Source organism: Ictidomys tridecemlineatus, chromosome 5 (genome assembly GCF_052094955.1).
Source record: "Ictidomys tridecemlineatus isolate mIctTri1 chromosome 5, mIctTri1.hap1, whole genome shotgun sequence".
NCBI classification, from domain to species: Eukaryota; Metazoa; Chordata; class Mammalia; order Rodentia; family Sciuridae; genus Ictidomys; species Ictidomys tridecemlineatus.
Genome location: NC_135481.1, coordinates 58,089,061 through 58,110,499, shown reverse-complemented (window position 1 = coordinate 58,110,499; position 21,439 = coordinate 58,089,061). Strand labels below are relative to the sequence as shown.

General features: G+C 34.5%; 1 protein-coding gene across 1 annotated transcript in view; it reads left to right on the top strand.

The window, feature by feature from the left end:
• Kcnh5 (potassium voltage-gated channel subfamily H member 5) overlaps positions 1–21,439 on the top strand; it is a 293,603-nt gene that overhangs the window by 165,533 nt on the left and 106,631 nt on the right. The window contains exon 8 of the mRNA XM_078050022.1: positions 10,312–10,511. Within this exon, the coding sequence (XP_077906148.1) occupies positions 10,312–10,511 (200 nt within the window). The remainder of the gene's footprint in view (positions 1–10,311; positions 10,512–21,439) is intronic.

Here is a 21,439-nt window from a genome sequence, read left to right as displayed (position 1 = left end):
TAATGAGGCCCTAAACAGCTCAGTGAGACCCTGTCTCTAAATAAAATACAAAATAGAACTAGGGATGTATCTCAGTGGTTGAATGGCCCTCAGTTCAATTCCCAGTACACACACACACAATTATTTCCTATTCTAATATCCTGAAGCATATCCCCATGTTTTCTAGTTTCACAGTTTCAGGTCTCGCATTTAAATTCCATGTAATCCATAAATCCCACTATCGGGTATATATCCAAAAGAGATGAAATCAATATGTCAGAGAGACATATGTGAACTCTCGTGTTTATGGAAGCAGTATGCCCAATGGTCAAGAAATGGAACCAACCTAAGTGTCTAAGTGTCTATCAACTGATGAATGAATAAAGAAAATGCAGGACATATGTATATGTTGTGTGTGTGTGTGTGTGTGTGTGTGTCTATTTATACACACAATACTATTTGGCCATAAAAAGAGCAAAATCTTCTCATTTGTGACTATATGGATAGAATTGGAAGACATTATGCTGAGTAAAATAACAGGACAACTTACACTTCTTCAGGGTTGATGGTCGTGGGGCAACATCCCAAGAGAGTGGAGACGACTCTGTATCAAAATGTTGGATTAGTGAAGTAGCAAAGTTTTGCCATTGTAGTTTTCTTACTTTGTTTCGAACATTTTTTTAAAAATAAGACTCAATATAAGAATTTATAAATATTTAAAGGATACAACTCATGTCATTATCATCAATCATCAGATGAGACCATAACTGCACTATTGCGTGTGTGTGTGTGTGTGTGTGTGTGTGTGTGTGTGTATGATAGAATAGGAAATGTTCCTTTTTTTTAACTTAACAGAGGAAAATAACTACAAACAAAATAGAAGTGCGAAAAACACATGCCATCAGTTATATAAATTGTAAAATATACTTATTTCTTGAATATATTAAAATAGCACATTTAGAAACAGACAAGAAAGGCAAACGAAATATCCTCAGTTGCCAAAACAAACAAACAGTTATGGTTTGGATGGGAGGTGTTCCCCAAAAGTTCATGAGTGAGACAATGTGAGAGGGTTCCGAGGGGAAATGACTTGGTTATGAGAGCCTCAACCCAATCAGTGAGTTAATCATCGGTGGGATTAACTGAGTATAATTGAAGGCAGATGTGGCTGAAGGAGGGGTTAGGCCTGGGGGTGTGGCTTTGGGGGTATGTATTTGTATCTGGCTAGTGGAGCCTCTCTTTCTCTGCTCTCTGATCTTCATGTGAGTTGCTTCCCTCTGTCACACTCTTCTACCATGATATTCAGCCTCAACTTGAGCCCTGAGGAATGGAGCCTGATGTCTGTGGATTGAGACCGCTGAAACTTTGAACTCTCAAATAAACTTTCCCTCCTCTACAGTTGTTTTGTTTGGATCCTTTTTGTTACAGCAGTGAAAAAGCTGACTCAAACACAAACAAACAACAACAACAAAAACCCAATGTCTGTCATGCTGTCTTTTCCAAGTTGGTGTTCTGCTCTTTTTTTGACATAAAGTTGTGTTGACCCTTGTCCACTTCTGCATCACTTCATGCAAACCTATTTTATTTTCCTTTAGTTATTTATACTCAGCTGAAGTTTTAGTCTTTTTTTTTGTAACTATGATTTTTGAAAACTGTCAAAAATAAAAATATCTCTTTGTCCTTTTGGCAATCTCTGAGTGTACACTGACAGTGGTCTCCTGCTCTGCTCCTTTTTTAAAAATGTGTTTCTTTTAGTTCTAGATGGACATAATAACTCTATTTTGTTTATTTAGTTTTATGTGGTGCTGAGGATTGAACCCAGTGCCTCACATATGCTAGTGAGTGTTCTACCACTGAGTCACAACCCCAGCTCCTGCTCTGCACTTTCTCAAGACTTGCTTCTTTGTGTAGATGGCCATGTGCTTACTGGAAATGGTGCTTCTGGGTGCCTATGGCAGCTCAGCCCCCTCCAGAGTAATTATTTGTGGGTATGTCTAGGTTAGTCTTTGCATTAGCTGGGCAACGGCACCTACTAATATAGAGGTGAGTGTGATGGCATAAGCAATGGAGTAGGCCCTGCCAGAGGGTAGTGAGAGGCACACAAGAGGAGGGGAAGGGATGGATACTAAGGTGGAATCAAAGATAACACAGTTTAAATCTCTGATTGTCTCAGGTTGCCTGACAGTTGACACATTGGGGACTGTTGTGTAACCCATGAGAAATGAGTCTGAAATAATGAGAACAGTATTTGTTGAGTGTCTCATCTCAGAGGCATTGTTCTGTATGGTCTGACTTGTTTTAATCAAAGGTACAAAAACTTTCATAGCTGTGTAAGCAGAAATCCATACACTAATTTTATTAGAAATCTAAATGAATTGTGCTAGATTAGAGAGAATAAAGAAAACAGGATTTACTTGCCATGAAAGAAATAACTATCATAAAAGGACAAAGTGGATAAAGTGGAGAACAAGCTATTTTGAGATCCCCACCAGATGCTAGGCAGGCATATGTCATCTTGCCCAGGTTATCTTGATGTTTTAATTTTTTGTTTATACTTTTAATTTTCTAAAATTCTTTTGAATTCATAATCTTCCCAAATCTTTCCATTCAACCCCTTCTTATCCTTTCTTTAATCTGTGATGTAACATTAGTAATTGATTACTAACTCCATGATTATCTTCCTAAAACTAAATCAGCCCTTAGGGTATGTAGGAAATAATATCAATAACCATTGCCATGTAATTGTTGAGACTATTTTGAGGAAGCTAGTTGATGTTATAATCACGATATCAGCTCTAAGCTGGGTGAAATATATCCAACATTATGCTAAAATTTAGTGAGTTCTAAAAATGGTCCCTTCTGTGTCCCAACAGTTAATTCAAATAGTAATTCAATGCAATCATTGTATTACCTAAAATTCCTCTTTCAAAATTTTAGCATCCCTGAGAGGGATAATATAATTAGCAGTTTTTAGTATTTAAAACTTAACATAGAAATCAGATTCATTTCTAACTGTATAGCATAGTGCAGATACTGGGTAGAGTAGGGTTACAGATTAAATGAAGATAAGAAAAAGTGTGCCTAAGTATATGAGTCATGGGGTAGGCCTAGATTAAAGGGGAAGGGATATAGATTGTGACTGTCAATGGAAGAGGTGTCTGAGAATTTTTAGACATCTTTAACCTACCCTAGTTATCTTCAAAATAATTCCTTTGTGGTAAATGAGAAAAATATAAGAAAAATATAAAAATATAATTGCAAAAGTGCATCGGGGAAACCAGGAGCTGTTAGAAGTGGAGGAGAGTGACTTGAAACTGGAGGTTCTTCACTTTGTTTTAAGGCCAACTGGAGCCATTTCAAATGTTTTAACCAAGCTGTGTGCTGCACAGATAATCACATATTGATGGAACATTTTCCTTTCACATATTAAATATCATTACTAAAGGTGGACATTAGTGAATATCAAACGAAAGGAAAATGATGGTTGGACCACTTATGTGGCCCTGTGGGTTATCAGTAATGCAGTCCCATGTCAATATTTTAGACTGTGCAAGCCAAGGCCAATGGTCACCGGCCAAGACATACACAATGAAGATAATTAGGAAAAAATTTATGTTGGATATTATTATTAAATAGTCACAAAATTTAAAGAAAAAGGATTGTTATTAAGGAGGTGAATGGATCTAGTGAGCAAACAAAATGAAATGACTGAAGAACATAATATCTTCAGAGAGCCAGATATTATTATTCTATCTGCTATGATGAACAACTCACATAAGTGGAAACTGTTACAATTAATTACCTGCACATAGATTGTTGTTGGCTCTGTGAATTCTTTAAGCCTGAGAAATAAACCGCAGTTCAGTTATATGCTTGACAGGGCTCTAATTTTTTTTGTGTGTGAATTTTTGTAAACAGTGAAAAAGAAAATATTAGCTTTCTTTCAAAGAATGTGACTTCAGATCATTAAAGACTAGCACTTTTCTTTAGGAAATAGTAGATACTCTTTGAAGTTGAGGATTATGTTTGTCTTTTTTTTTTTTAATCATTATATGTCCCTGAGGTTACTTTGGTGACTGGCATATATAAATATTCAATGAATATTTACAGAATTGAATAGTTCTTGAATAAATATTGATATTTATCATGAGTTATAACAGCATTGCTCAGTCTTTTAACTTGTATCTTTTTAAAAACATTTAACATTCATTTATGACTTTAATTTTTATATTTTAAAAACAATAGGTATTTCACTACCTTGCTTTCCCAAGTCCTTTACCCAACTGAGAATCACTTTACTTTATTAGAGTTAAGTTATTATAGTTGCATAACTAATAAAACTTAGTGGCTTGAAAACCCTACCATTTATTACATATATGCATCTGCAATTTATGAAAGACTAGAAAGACATGAATTATTTCTAGGTTATGTGGTATCAACTGGGATGACTTGAATGGGCCAGGAAAATCTACTCTTTTGTTGACTTGGCCAAGTAACGTAAACTGACGCTGTCAAACTGTGTGCTGTACGTATAATTGCAAATTGATGGAATATTTTCTTTCATATTTTAAATGTCATTATTAAATATCATGAATACAGATAAAGAGAAAAGTGATGGTTGAACTTCCTACATAGTCTTAAATGTTATCAGAAATGTATGCTCTTATCAATATTCAAATTTCTCAGCCACCAATCAGGATTTAGCTGGGAGTTCAATAAAAACTATTGGCCAGAGGCCTTTATTCCTTTCCATGAGGGCATATGTATAAGAATACCAGGGCTTCCTCACAACATGGAAACTAGGTTCTAATAAGGTGTTCAAACTAGGTGTTCAAATGATGAGAAACTGGAAGTCTCTAGTTTCTTAAGGCCTGAGCCTGTATACTGGTACATAATCATGGTTACTGTATCTCATTGGTTCAACAATCATGGGGTAGGTCCAGATTCAAGGGGAAGGGATGTAGATTATGCCTGTCAATGGAAAAGATGACTGAGAATTTTTAGGCATCTTTAACCTACTATAATTATCTTCAAAATAATTCCTTTGTGGTGAGTGAGAAAAATGTGAGTTTTTGGACAAGATATTTTACTGGTATGTACTCTAGTATTAATAAAACTATAAATATGAAAAGCTTATGAAATCATCATTTTTAAGTCCAAAAGATTACAAAAAGCTTATAAAAAGAGCCTTATGAAATTGTCACAAATCTTCCTAATTATTAATATGATATATGTGAATTGGCTATGTACATTATCTCCATTCAAAGGTTAAATAATGTAACAGGTCTCTGTAAAATTCACCAACCCAAAATCATAGTCATTTATGTTTGATAAATAACAATGGACCTTCTAATTTATTTATTGTCTTACTATGGCGAGGTCATGTATTACTTTAGTTTCTAAATATTTTATTACTGTACCAGCTTTAATAATGTATATTCCTTCTGTATTTTTGAAGCCCCAATAGTGAAATTTTTATGTAAAAGAAGAATGTTTCTGAAAAACTGTTTCTTAGTTTGGGGTATGTAAGCTTACTTGAAAAATATTTGAACAACTACTGTGTTGCAGGAACTACTGTATTTTGAGAACATATAGTAATGAACAATAGAAGTCAGTCCACACCTACCTTCCTGGAATTTACATTCCTACTAGGAAGATGGATAACAAAAAAATAAATATGTAATGTAAATTAAAATAATGATAAAATAAACAAGCTCTAATAAGAGGATGTGGAGTGTGATATTGATGGAAGGGAATGTTTAGACCCTGTGGTTAGGGGAGCCATCTAAGATGAGTTGGGTTTTGAGCAGAGATCTGAATAATGAAAGGAAATAGATCATATAAGCAGCATATATTTTTGAGTGCATATTTAATGTACTCAGATAAAACATCAAGAAATTTGTCACAGCACATACTTTTCTATTGATATTTAGTCATTCAGTCACTCTGTGTCTTACTTGGGGGAGTTTAATCCATTTAAATTTAACATAATTATTGGTAAGTAAGGTCTTACTACTGACATTTTATAACCCAGTTTATAGTTTTTTTTTTTTTTTTTTTTTTAGTTTCCTTCTTCCTCTTTTATAGTCTTCCTTTGTAGTTAAATGATTTTTCTCTGGGTAGTGTGTTTTGATTCCTTGCTTACTATTTTTGGTCTGTTATAGGTTTCTGCTTTGTTGTTACCATAGGCTTACAAAAAAAATCTCTTTTATTTGTAACAAGACATTTTGAAATAATAACAACTTATTCATTGATCATAAAGATAAGAAAAAATAGAAAAGAGACTGAAGAACCTGTACATGTACACTTCATTTTCCCCACATTTTGAACTTTTGATCTTCTGTTTTGCATCTTTCTATGTGGCTTCTTAACATATTAATGTCATTATTTTTAATTGTTTTGTTTTCAGTCTTTGTACTAAAGATCAAGAAGGTTTATATACCGTGCTTACAATATTAGGTAATTCTGAATTTGCCTTTTATGGTGAGTTTTACACCTTTCCTTTGTCATACCTTAAGGAACACATCTGGCAGTGATAATCTCTCAGCTTATTTGTCTGGAAATATCTTTATCTCTGTTTCATGTGTGAATCAAACAGTATTTGTTAGCATGTTTCTTTTCCCTCTCAGCATGTGAAAATTCCATCCTATTACCTTCTGCCCTGTAAGGTTTCTTCCAAGAAGTCTATTGTTAGGCAGTTGGAACACTCTTCTGCATATTTTTTTCCTGTCTTCTTTCTGCTTGGAGAATCCTCTGTTTGCATATTACCTTTGAAAGCTTGGTTATAATGTCTTGGAACAGACTTGAGTGAGTTGAATCTGATGGTGACCTTTGACCTTCATATACCTAGGTATTTGTATCTTTTTCAGATTTTGGAAGTCTTCTGTTATTATCTCTTTCAATAAGTTTTCTACCCCTTTGCATTTTTTAAGTACCTTTGAACCTTAATAACCCAAATATTTGTTCTTTTAAGGTTATGATGTTCCTACAGTCTTTCTTAATTCTGCTTCATTCTTTCTTCTTTTTCTCCTCCAACAGTATATCTGTGTATTTCAAATTTAGTGGGTTTTTTTCCTTGAGCTTACTGATTCATCTGTTTGATCTATTAATCACATTTTTTTATTCCAATTAGTGAACTTTTCTGCTCAAGGAATTGTTTTTTCTGGATTTACTTGAAATTCATTGAGTTTCTTTAAAATATCTATTTTAAATTCTCTGAGAGTTCATACCCATCGGTTGCTTTGTGGCCAGTTATTGGCACCTTGTTTTGTCTGTTAAGCATGGTCATGGTTCTCTGGGAATTCTTGATGCTTGTTGGCAGACAAGAATGTTTGCAGTTAGACGGGTTGGTTAGGTATTTATTCTAGTCTTCATTAACTGGATTTGTTTGTGCTTGTCTTTTTAGAAATTCTAAGCAGGCTGCTTATTTGAGCCTGTGATTATTTACTCTCTTTCAGCACCAATGTCCTAGGTTTCCCAGAAACCCATAGTTGACACATTGTCAGTGTGTCAGCACTAAAGGCACTTCAGGCCCAAGTTGATCACATTCACCATTGTGTTGCTCAGAATGGCCTGAAGGAATGTCTAAATAGGGTAGTTCATTCCTGCAAGTTTCTCCCTAGAGCCAAGGTGAGCCCAGACACCCTGTTCACTGTCATTGGCCTGTGGTTAGATGCCACAGGTTCTGCCTGATACTGGGCAGGCACTGGCCATAGGCTCCTTTGCCACTTGGTAATTACTTAACTTCTTCTTCCCCAAACAGATAAGGCTAAGTTGTGCTGCTTGGGATTGAGTGAGGAATGGAGTAGGCAGTCCTGTAGTCATTGATGTCGCCATGCTTGTGTTAAACCTGGAGTCTATAGGACCAGTGCAGCATAGGATCCAGGGCCATGCTGCTGTGCCCTGTGTGCCACTGCAGTAGCAGCTCGAGGCTACTGCAATCAGCCAGTGATGATGTTGGCCAGAATACATGTCCCACCATGGCCTGAGGTCTCTCACACTAGGACAAACTCAGAGGCTTTGTTTATAGGTATTTTCCTGAGTCTGAGGATGGTTGGAGTCTGCCTGCCACTTGGATTTCACCAGCTGGGCATGAGTTCTAAGGCAAAGCCTTTTTCTTACTTCCCTGTCTTACCCTATAAAGGGGGAGTATTCTTCCCATACAGTACTGCCTGAAGCTAAGGGAGGATGGTGGAAACAGTCCTTTGCTGCCAGACTAACCTAGGTCCAGAGGCTGTGTCTGTGAGCACTGGCCAGGGGCCAAGGGCCCTGGGGCTCTGAAGAGCTGGATTTCACATTGGCAGTTCTAGTACTGGGTTCAAAACCTAAGGCTTAGATGTAATTTCTTCCCCTTCCCTCAACTGGAGGAGTGTCTTTCCACATAGTCTCTCTCCACTGCTTGAAGATGGAGGACGGAAGTCCCTGAAAATTTTTCCTTTCTGCATTCTTCAATGCTTCTTTTCCTATTATTATGCTAAATCCAGGGCTTGCAATTTCTTACCTGGTTTTGCTAGTTCTTGCAAAGATAGTTTTTTTGTGTGGATAGCTTCCAAGTGATGCTTCTCTGGGAGATGTTATTCTGTTATCATCATCCTCCTCTTTAGTATGGACATTTGTTAAACTAGAAGGCAGTAGTAAGGTATGTGTTAATATAGCACCCTGAAGACATCTTGGGGTTCTTAACAAGTAAAATATATCAAAATAGGTAGTTCTGTGATATTAGCCGTTTATATAATGGGGCACTATTACAAAAAATGATGTTTTGTAATAGTGCCCCATTATAATTAAAGCATTATTTTATTAACCCCTAAAGTATTCATTATTTTAAAAACATAAACTCTCCTTTTTTTTCTCTTTTCTGTAAACTTGAAATTCCATTTTTGTTAGATGGTTCTTCTATCATTTAGTTGTTCCCATTGCTTCTTTTCGTCTTTAGTCTTTATTACTAGCAACAATGATATAATATTGATGTTAGTTCTGTGATTACTTTTTTAAAGTTTTAAAATATGAATATTCAAAGATTTAAAGACGCAGTTTAGAAACTTCAGCTGTATTTCTACTCAGTTTTAGAAAGATATCATCTATCTTAAAAGTTGTCCTTGGAATCAAAACTCCTACTTTTCTGCAGGAAAACAGACTAAATGTTTATAAAATAATAGCTTTCATTTGTGAAATTAAAATCTGTTATACTCTGAGGAGAACAACTGTTGATGAAGACACAAATGATATATCCAAAATAGTATATTAAGGATCATAAGTTGCTTTGCTATCGTGATTTTCTACTAGTTTCATTAAATGGGATTTGGCTCATGAAGTTACAAAATGAAACTTTTATTTTTCCCCACACTCCGTTTAGAGGAGTTGTTTTCAAATGATTAGAGGATGCAGGATGTAAATGATCACCACCTGATATTCTGCTTTATTACACAAAGCCTGTGGTTACTAAACACTTGTTTTACTGACTATTAGGTGGATAAAGTACTGTCCCCTTTTCGAAAGAGCTTCCCGGTAATGATCTCTTGCATCTAGAGTCGGAGACTGGAGGTGTGTTCTCTTCTGGCTAAACTCAAGTACTTTTAAAATTTTTACAGTTCTAAAACAGCAAGTCATTATTCATAGCCTGACCAGATTTGAAGAAAGAAGATTTGGTAAATTAAGGATGTAGAAGGGGGCAACAGTCATTGCCGTTCATGGCTTCCAGGAGATAAATAACAGTGCTCAGTGAGCTGTCTTTATTCTTAAAATGATGGGATCAAAAAACTTATAGCCAGTGGCATACTGACATGAGTTTCATAACTCCAGGCACCTCCAAAATTTTATTTTAGCTTTTAATTCCAACTCTGATTATCTCCCAAAACTTCTAAAAATGGAGCATTTTAATTTGTCTCCACTCCATATATTTCTGATGTGCTGTCAAAAATATTTATAACCAGAGAAGTATTCCAAAAGCTGGGAGCAGTCAGCAGTAAGAAGAAGCCTGCATTTCTAAGCTAGATCATCAGTCCCTGGAACAATTTAAATGCATTAGGCTTTTTTTCAGGAGGATGAGGCTGGAGGTTAACTTTAATCCTAAGGCTAGAATTTCTAAGGTAAAATTATAACTTTGGATCATCTGATTCATTATTACATATTTTAACCACCCTCATGCTTTGTTAGGTTGACCAGTATGGTACATGCGTACAAAATCATGTTTATCACATGGAAGGTAACATTTCCTAAGTGAATACCAGGAGCCAGGTGCTCTCTTTAGGCATTAACCCATGTAAATTTAAAAAATCATCTCTTAAATATTTTTGGGATATTTGTTTTATTTCCTTCATTCTTCTTTTTCAGCTCTTCTTTATGCAACTATTTTTGGAAATGTCACCACAATTTTTCAGCAAATGTATGCCAACACCAACCGATACCACGAGATGCTGAATAATGTTCGGGACTTTCTGAAGCTCTATCAGGTCCCAAAAGGCCTTAGTGAACGAGTCATGGATTATATTGTTTCAACATGGTCCATGTCAAAAGGAATTGACACAGAAAAGGTTTGGTTTATTATTGTTGTTGTTATTAATATTCTATTTAAAAGGAGCTTTGATGAATATAACTTTCCTATCCACAGGTTGTTTTGTAGATGATACTCTGTGTTTTGTGACATTTCAATCCATCATATTTATTTTGATAACTTTAAAGGAACAGAGGACTCAACTATTAATCATTAATTCGTTTTAATGATGATACTTAATTTATGAAATTTGTTTCCTGAAAACAACTAATTATTCCATTTCACTAAAATGCTCTTATTACCACTCAATGTAATTTGCTTCATTCCTCTTTAACTCTCAGAGTGCTGTCATTTCTGCTGCTAGATTTTACTCTGATTTCTTCTTTGGCTTTTTTGTCCATTTAAAAATTATTAACATCTCTGCTATAAACAAAGAAAAAAAATGATGTTTTTGTCCATGCTACCCTCCAATTATTATTTTTTTCCTTTGCAGATGTTGTATAAAGTAAGTTGAAAGTTTTTATTTTCCACTTTGGTTTACAAGAGATGCCTCCCTTTAAACAAGGGGTGGCTCCCCATCCAATCATCTGACAACTGTAATTTCTTAATTGTCTTTTCATGGAACTGCTTTTAATTTTTTCTGTTGACTTCATATTTGGGCAAACAAGGACCCAAAGTTCTCCTTATAATAAACAAAATAATTTTTAAAAATTCTCACTTCCTATACCTAGCTGATTCACATCAAACATCGGGCATGACAAATACAATATGTGTGTAATTTTAGAGGATGCCCACTTGAGCTATTTAACTTTACAAATTTTAGTGAAGACTTCCTGTTAGGTACTGATTTTTTAACATGTGATAGTCAATAACTTCCTGGCCATTTTCTTCAAATTACTTTTGTATTGTTGTAGTTGTTGTTTTTAAACCACATGGGGTTAACTTGTGTCCCTGCCACCCCAAGACCTGTGCAATAAGCTTTTTTTTTTTTTTTTTTTTTAACGTAGAAGAGAAAGCACTTTGACTACAGTAGATGTTTAGTTAGGGGAATTTTGTAAAACAAATAAGTAGTTTTAAGCTAGAGCAGGTGTTGTTAGGATCAAATAGTTGAGGGGAAGATTGGGGAGTGGATATGGAATGTAACAGTTGAGGCAGAGGCACCTTCAGAAGGAGTGCATGTAAGAGATAATCAGGGGTAGGTATAGGAAGGAATTGAGGAATCGTTGATCTAATCTTCTTTCAACCTTTTTCCAGATGCAATATAGATTTTCTAGTTAAATGGCCATATAGTAGTATTCATGACTACGGAGGGAAAAGCAGCATTTCTATGAAATTTGATTAATATATACCTGAGCCAATATATGAAAAGTCTCCAGAGGAGAAAGAAGATCTTCATCAGAATGAGGATGAGAGAAATAGAGTTAAAGTTATCCAATGCAGGAGGTCCTTTGAAGTCTGCATTAAGTTAAATAGATCCAGAGGCAACCCCTGCCTTGTTAATCACTATCTTAGTGAGATGTTTTTCTTTCCAGAAAACACAACAGGGTCCCATGGTAGCTAACAGAAAACATCAATGAAATGATGTCATTATGACCTTTTGCATATTAAAAAAGGACTTGGCCTAGGGCCTATGCTTACAAGGCAGATTTTGTTCTCTGTATTCCCAGATATTGGGGTGGTTCAGAAATGGAGCAATTTTTCCCAATGCCTGCCTTTGAGGACATGCTCACCTGTCTGATTCACAAGTAGTTAGGGTGTCATTCAGTGACATGGACTGTGTCTGCAGGTGCCTGTGCCATGTGACAGAAAACAATTTCTAAGTCTCATATCAAAGGTAAAATAAAAATCTAATTAAAATGACATATTTTTGAAGAGATATTTAAAATATTAAATGGATTAGCATTTGTTTTAGAAAATATCTCGAGTGGTAATTCCTTACGGTTATATTTTTCTTTTTCTCTTTTTGCCTATTTAAAAAATTAACGCCTAATAATTATACATGATTATGGGATACAGTGTGACAATTCAATACATCTGTACAATGTGTATTGATCAGCATTTTCATTTCTTTGTGTTTAAAACCATGGATATGTTCTTTTCTAGTTATTCATAAAATATATATAGTGGGCTATTGTGAACTTTCACTGCCCTACTGTGTGTGGAACAGTAGAACTTATTCCTTCTGTCTAACTGCGCTTGTGATCTGAACAGGCATTTCTCAGAAGAAAAATACAAATGGTCAATAGATATATGAAAAAATGCTCAATGTCATTAGCTGTCAGGAGAATGCAAATCAAACCTATAGGGAGAGATCTTCTCACCCTGGTTAGAATGGCTGTTATCAAAAAAAAAATAAAAAAGTAACAAATGATAGTAAAGATGTGGTGAAAAGGGAAATCTTATACACTGTTGGTGGGCATGTAAATTAGCATAGCTATTATGGAGAGCACTATGGAGTTTCCTCAAAAAATTAAAAACAGATCTACCATAGGATATTATATATAAACCACTTCTGGATACATATGATATGAAACCAAAGCAATATAATAAAGAAATATTTGCACTGTATGTTTATTGCAAGACTACCCACAATAGCCAAGACATGAAATCATTGTAGGTGTACATGCACAGATGAATGAGAAAAAAGATGCAGCATATGTACACAATATAGGATATTATCCTCTCACAAAAATTTATATCTTGTCATGTGTAAAAAATAAACTGGAGGACATGATATTAAGTGAAATGAGGCAAATTTGAATTTAAAAGTAGTGAGTACTAGAAGATGTGGGAGAGGAGAAGGGAACATGGTTAGAGGGAGATTGGATAACAGGTACCACAAAACACTTACAAGTTTTTTTTTTAAAAACCAATAAGAAAAGCAGATTTAAGTAACTGTGACAAATATAAAAGTTTTATTATATGTGTATAAAACACATTCCATGATTATTGATTTTTATATTTCATGTATGAAGAAAATTTCTACCCAGATGCATAAAAGCTAGTGTAATAGCACTGTACATGGAGAGAAGAAAGAAAAGACATTGCTTTGATCCTGCAGTTGGGGTGTAGGAGTTCCTAGTAATTACACCCTCAATGACACTGAACTTAAAAATAATATTCAGACTGCACACTATATGCTATATGGAACAAGAAGGGAAAAAAATTGACATCCAACTCTCTGATTTAGTGGGCAACTAACAACAGAGCAGAAGACTCGCATGTCTGTTAGATATTCAGTAATTGAACAAGTATATAGTATATATAATATATAACTTTACAATAATAAAGTGTTAAGGTTATAAACAAAGTAATTAGCAAACAAAACAAAGAGAATAAATATCTAAGACTAGACCTAACTCTAGATGAGACATGAATATAAATTAAAAGACAAACAGCAAAGCTATAATTGATACATTATGTAATATGATTATAAAATGAACTACAAATCTTATATTTATAAACATCTTCCTCATAGCCTAACATAAATATCAGAACTAAAAGTCAAATTAAAAAATAAGAAACAATTAACTGTTAAATATGCAGATATATTTGACATATTTTTATACGTGTTAAAGTAATACATAACAATGTAACTGAGAAAGAGGTTTGACTCACAAAATGTGAAACCTCTCACATTAGAAAACCAGAAAAATAAAAATAAGGTAAAGGATTTGCAGCAAGTGTCACAAGTGAAAGATTCATTATTTTAATATGGAAAGTGATTTTATAAATTAATAAGAATTAGATCACTTGGGGAGAAAAAATGAGCAAAAGATACAAATAATTTGTAAAGACAAAAATTAATAAACATACAAAAGTATTTTCATTTGTAACAGTAAAAATTAAAATATCAAGAAACCATTTTAATGTCAAATGGACCAAGATAATGCCCAGTCTTAGCAAAGGCTATGGTGACTGTCTCTGTATTTATTATATAACTCTAGAAGATGGAGTATTTCTTTCTTTCTTTTTTTCTTTTTTTTCTTTTTAGAGAGAGAGAGAGAGAGAGAGAGAATTTTTTTAGTTTTAGATAGTATACATTTGGGGCTATTCCAGAGCTCATACCTTTTGTTTCTTCCCTTTTCTCTCTACATTTACTCTTGCAGTGGTACTATCCAATCTCATGACTTTAAAAATATATGCAACAGGGCTGGGATGTGGCTCAAGTGGTAGCGTGCTCGCCAGGCATGCGTGGGGCGCTGGGTTCGAGCCTCAGCACCACATAAAAATAAAATAAAGATGTTGTGTCTGCCGAGAACTAAAAAGTAAATACTGAAAAATTCTCTCTCTCTCTTTATTTCTCTCTCTCGATCTCATTCTCTCGCTCTCTCTCTCTGAATAAAGTCTATCTTTAAAAAAATATTTATACACACACACACACACACACACACACACACACACACAAGACCCAAATGTACTTACTCATCTTGAACCTGTTCCCTGAACTACGGTCTCACCTGTCCTGCCACTTTCTCAGGTCCAATGAAATTGTCGAAAATAAAGCTCCTATTCATTTCCTCTAGTTAAATTCATGGAAACTCTGCTTTTGAGTTGCTTAGGACCAAGCCCCTGGCATTTAAACCTTTTGTCTCCATGTCCTTTCTCACTACTCCATTGCTATCGCCTGGTCCAAGTTACCATCATGCTCGACCCAAGATTGTAATAGCCACCAATGGGTCTGTGCTTCCCTCCTTTGTTCCCTTGTGTTTTTTCTCAACATAGCATCCAAAGAGCATATATGGATTTTTTTTTTTTTTGAGAGAGAGAGAGAGAGAGAGAGAGAGAGAAAATTTTTTAATATTTATTTTTTAATTTCGGTGGACATAACATCTTTATTTTATTTTTATGTGGTGCTGAGGATTGAACCCAGCGCCCCATGCATGCCAGGCAAGCATGCTACCGCTTGAGTCACATCCCCAGCCCAACATTTATGAATTTTGTAGTAAAGTTTTCTTTCTAACCAATCATATATTCATTTGTTCTGTAGGTGTTTGATAAGAGCCAAATTGATTGAAACTGTTGAAGTATAAGTGTGGAAACAATGAAAGGTTGATGACAGTAATCATAAAAATTCTCTGGTAGTCATAATCTTAGAATTATGCATGGACTTTAGGATATAACTCTAGTAGAGAACATCTGAATTTTAACAATTATTCAGCATTTGATGTTAGGCTCCTCTGTTCCTCAGTAAGCTAAATTCTTTGTCTTATCATGTTTCTTACTGCACAGTTTGTTGATGGTTTCAGATATTTTATTAATGGCGTTTTAAAATAATTTAATTATGAGTATAAACTAAAAGATGAATTATAGTATATAAAGCTCAATGTCTGTTTTAATGCTTCTCTTTTGTGTTCTAAAATGACTGTATTTTTTTCAGTTCCACATATAATTGAATTTAATGATGCATTAGAGCAAATTAGAGAAAAACTTTCACTCCAATTACTGAGATTTCTTTCCATCTTTTCCACATATATAGTTTCATAGATTTCTGAATTTATGTTTAACCCACAAGCAAATTAATCACTGTGATATAATTTAGTCTAAACTTTCCTTATACAAGTAATGCATTCGCTAATACTATAGTGGCATTAAAATCTGTACAGATGTGGAGACTAACATTTCTATTAAGAAATTTTATTTTAGGCATAATTTTAAAAATAGATAACAGTGCCTAGATTAATTTTTTTATTTGAAAAATTGCTAGAGTTGCTTTAGATTCTTTTTGTCTTTAATAACCAAAACTATCCCCTGGATTTTGCCACTTGTTCCCATTTTGTGCCTTAAAAGACAGAGAAATGGGTGAAATGAGTGAGGATTTGAAAGGGTAAAAGAAGATTATGGGAAAAAAATAGGAAGGATGATGGCTGAAGCTCAGAAAAATCTATTCTGCAGTTGGAACTAACTTTCCTAGGAAATAATTCTAATGAAATAAATTACTAGGATGTTATTTTCAGCTTTGGGGACGATGCAAAACATCTACAATGTATAATTTTTTCCCATCATACTGGATTTTTTTTCCCAGCTTATTTTATAGAATGAAGCCTAAAACCTGATTATTTTATTTGCTGTTCTGACTGCCTTTTTCTAACATATAGCTTGGAAAAAATCAGTAGGAAAAAACCTTCTTGGTCTTCATTTTGTGTTTTGTAAAGGCACAAAGTTTCAGGAGGAAGATGCTACTAAATGGAATGTTCTGGGAGAGTTTTACAACACATTCAGGCAAAATTTAAACAAACTGAGATTTTTGCACATTTGAAAATCTTAGAATTTTTAAACCAAATTCATTACAGATGCACATGATTTCTTCCAAATAAGTAAGTGATTTTTTTTTTCTACAAGCTAAAGTATCTTCGTTTTATCCATTTACTTTTATGTTTTGTTTTCTTTTTAAATTTGGAAGGTATTTCTTTGTATTCCTAAATGTGAAAAACAGGGATGAAGTTTTCATATGGGGCATCAATTTCTTGTTTTAATATTTAAATTCTTCACAGGGTTTCTGGGGTAACCCAGGAGTAAAGCACTAGTCATCCAAGAGGGTTCCATCAAGAAATGGGTTGTGGTAATATGTCATGTTAGTGTAGCCACTTGAAGATAAAAATAAAACCAATCTGGGTTGCTCTTATTTGCAGGTCTTGACACTAAGATTATAGATTTGTGTCTGAATGATTAAACTACTATTATATATCACATTTCATTTACAGTTCACATATATTCGATGGATTCTGTACAGAACTACATAAAAATTTTTTTATAAATAATTCAATTATTATTTCCCAGCTACATTTGGGTAGTATATCTATGTACTGTAATTTTACAAATAAAACTAACTGGCTCTTTGAAGTTGATAAAACAAATACTAGCTTTAAAAAATCATGAGGTCTCAGAATCATTAATGGGACTAAACCAGGCTGGTATTGGGCAATTGAAGTGTTTTCCCCCATGGTCTTTAAGTTACCTCTTGTAGAATAGGAAACATAACTGGGGTACCATAGAAAGCTGTTCTTCAGACTGTGATATGAAACATTAAGCTCCCAATACCTGAAAACTGTAACTTTTTCATTATTTTTTAAAAAATATTTATTTATTTATTTTTAGTCATAGTTGGACACAATACCTTTATTTCACTTATTTATTTTTATGTGGTGCTGAGGATCAAACCCAGGGTCTTGCACGTGCAAGGAGAGTGCTCTATCACTGAGCCACAACCCCAGCCCCCTAACTTTTCCATTATTACCTAATCATGTGAAGAGAACTCAACTGCTGTGGCAGCTCTGCCTGCTGCTCTCTCAGTCATTACCTACTGCAATAATATGAAGTGAGCTTTCAGAGTTATTGTTGTCATTTCTCTTTTCTAGCGACCTGCACCCCTTATCTGAGACAGTAAAATTTATTTGAAGCTACAGTTATATATTTTCTTCCATGTATCAGAATTTAAATAAAATAACACTCAGGAAATTATTAGAAATATTACAAGCAAATGAGAACTTTAATATTTTCTCTAATGGTAATTTGGAACAGTCGCATGTATATATTAATTTGCCATGGCTGTGACAAAGTTTAAGAATTTTCCAGCACAAGCTTTATATTATTGTTAGCTAATAAAATTATTTAAACATTTTGCCTATCAGCTGTTGGGGGGGGTATTATTTTTCTATAGAAATGATAAAGAGACATTGCATAACCAAATGCTGAATGACTCAAACCTCTATCTAGGAATAATATTAAGCTCATTCTTTTTGTAGCATGTTGAAATTACTTTAGTGCAATGGTGCAGGCTAATTTGTATTTCATTGTCTCATCACTTGGCCATTAACCTCTGAAGAAGGGCTACAAAACAGGAATGAGAAGAAGGAATTGTCCAGATTGATTGTTTTAGTTAGCTTCTGTGTCCCTGTGATGAAAAGACCTAACAAGAACATTTGAGGAGGAGAAGTTTATTTTGACTCATGGTTTCAGAGGTCTCAATCTACATATGGCCGACTCCACAGCTTTGAGCCTAAAATGAACCAGAATGTCATGGCAAAAGGACATGGTGGAAGAAAGCAGCTCAGGACATGAAAATCAGGAAGCAAAGAGATTTCCACTCAACAAGGATAAAATATAAACCCCATTACTTACTTCTTTCAATCACATACAACCTGCCTATAGTTACCACCTAGTTAATCCATATCAGTGGATTAGGCCATGGATCAGGTTATAGCTCTCCTAATCTAATCATTTCACCTCTGAAAATTCTTGCATTGTCTCACACACAAGATTTTAGGGGATACCTCATATCTAAGCCACAACCATAGGGTTATGAGGACTTGCTCCATAATTAGGCTTTATCCAGACCACGAGGGTTGGGTTCCATTGTTCTGTGTTCATGTCTATAATAGAGATACTACCATGCACCTTCATTGGCTGGGTAAGCAGTTATAGGAAGTAGCATATGAGTTAGTCCATTGTGGTTGTAAAACATTTCTTTCTTTACTGGTCGTAAGCCCCAAGGACTTCAACAGGCCCTGGCTTCATTTTCTTAATCTTTTCTTGGTATTTAGGGGAATATGGTTATCTTTAAACATAGATGAAAATAGAGCATCAATTGTAGTATATGGGGATGAACAAAGTATTTCTGCATACATATACATTGAACATAAATATATAAATACTTGTCAGACTTTGGGAAAAAATTAAATCATGAATCAATCCACATGCAGATGGTATCATGCTATGAGTAGGTGTTTGTACCCAACCTATTATTTTGTTCTGAGAAGCCTTGATTGATCTATTTTCAAACTCCCACTTGAGTAAATCTGTAGTAATGGCTATTGAAACACCTATCCAAATGAGATCATAATGCTTCCTACTACTTTTGCAGTTTTTAGATAAAGGTTGGATTATGCGGATGATTGGATTTTATAAATTGAACATTTTTTTTTTTTTTAAAAATGATGCTTCTCTTTCTGTGATTGCTCTTGTTATCATCATTTGTGTGAGTGTGCTAATTTTCTTCCAGGGCTTTGTGATTTTTTTCCTCTCCACCCACTCTCCCATCTCTTTCTTGGTTTTTATGATAATGACTAAAAGATGCCTGTTTTTTGGCACAGGCTGATTGCTTTTGATTTTGTATTCTTTTATATCCTATGAAGAACTGAAAAATCCACTTTTAGCTCCTTTACTAGTAGTGCCAAATAACCATGGGCATCCCTGTCTGGCACAGCAGAAGGCAGCAAGAGGGTGGAGAAAAATGTAGTGAATAATTAAAAGGACACATCATTATGTAAGAAAGAGGCTCCTCTGTCTATTCCCTGCCAATTGCTCACAATACTGCTCTGTGGTCCTGCTCTGTGTGGTTTTAGCATCCAGGACTGGGCCACATGGCTGTGCAACTTGATGGCTTCCTCTCAGATTTGCTTTTTGTGAATCTTTGCTTGAGACCTTGACATTCTCTTGTTTTGTTATATTCGTATCCTTGATCATTTCTTTAGATCTTAAATTTTCTTGAGGTCTTAATTTTTTTCTGGGTCATCTCTGAGAGGAGACATCAATGAAGAAAGGATCTATTTTATGGTAGAATTCATAAAACTTGGGAAAATAGCCATTTTTAAAAATTTACATTCATATAAAAGGAAGACATGATATTGTAGGGTTTTGTAGTCATTGCTATTGGATGGTAAGTGAACATGATCACAGCTCTTATGTTGCTCCGAGTCCAATAGAGAAGGAAAGACTTAAATAATTATAGAGAGAAACATGATTCCAAGTTGTGATGATGCTTGAAATATAGTACAGGATGTTACATAAGATTTTTAAAAAGCAGGATGAATAATTCAGGTTGTGAGGCTGTGGGTCACAGAAGGTAGTAGGAAAGAAAACACTAGAAATTGGCTAACAAAACTCACTATGAACTAAAACTTTTCATGAATTTTATCCTAAAATTCAAATTACCTAAGAACTTATCATCAAGTAACTGGACTGAAAGTGGAAATCAATAGAAAGAAAAAACCCCAAAGATCTAGTGAATTTATTAACTACTAATAAATCATTAATTAACTTACACAAACTATGCATTCCATGTATCATAGGGTAATTTCAACTGAATATCATGTTGGTTAAAAATCTTAATGAAAAATCAATAATAACATATGTGTTGATACAGAGACATGTTTGTACCCCCAATCTGATGAAACTAATCAGCAGATATTTGTTGAGAATATTCTAGAAGCACTACCTGGGTTTGGTGCCTTGGAGGGCATTATCCACAGACTTGCTTCCTATATATTATGAGGGCACAGATGGCACAGGTGCTATGTGGGGAAGGATCTGACCAGCAGATCGCTTTGTACATTCTATTATCACTTCTCTGGAGGGTGAATAAATGTTAGAACTGAGTACCACAATACTTTTTGAAAAAAAACTACACCACATCCATGATTACGTTACTGTTTTGTTTCTAACAATGTTTATTTAATAGAAACACATGACTGTTGTATAAAATTAGATATAAGATCCCCAAAAAAGAAGAAAATAATAATCCAACCACTTACTGAACTATACCATGCCATGTTTATTCTCTGTGATTTCGTGAACATTTGTGTATATTATAAATATATATATACAGGTTGAATACCCTTTATCTGAAATGCTCAAAATCATAAGAGTTTTGGAATTTTTGTGTATGCATAATGTGATTTGTGGGAATAGGATCCATATCTAAACATGAAATTCATCTGTTTCATATATACCTTATATACACATCCTGAAAGTAATTTTATCAATATTTTCAGTGCCCCTATTTTTAAAAAAAAATATTTATTTTTTAGTTATAGGTAAACACAATGTCTTTATTTTACTTTATATGGTGCTGAGGATGGAACCCAGTGCCTCACACATGCTGGGTGAACCCTCTACCTCTGAGCCACAACCCCAGCCTGCCCCTGTGTTTGAATTGTAACCCATTGCATGAGGCCAAGTGTGGAATTT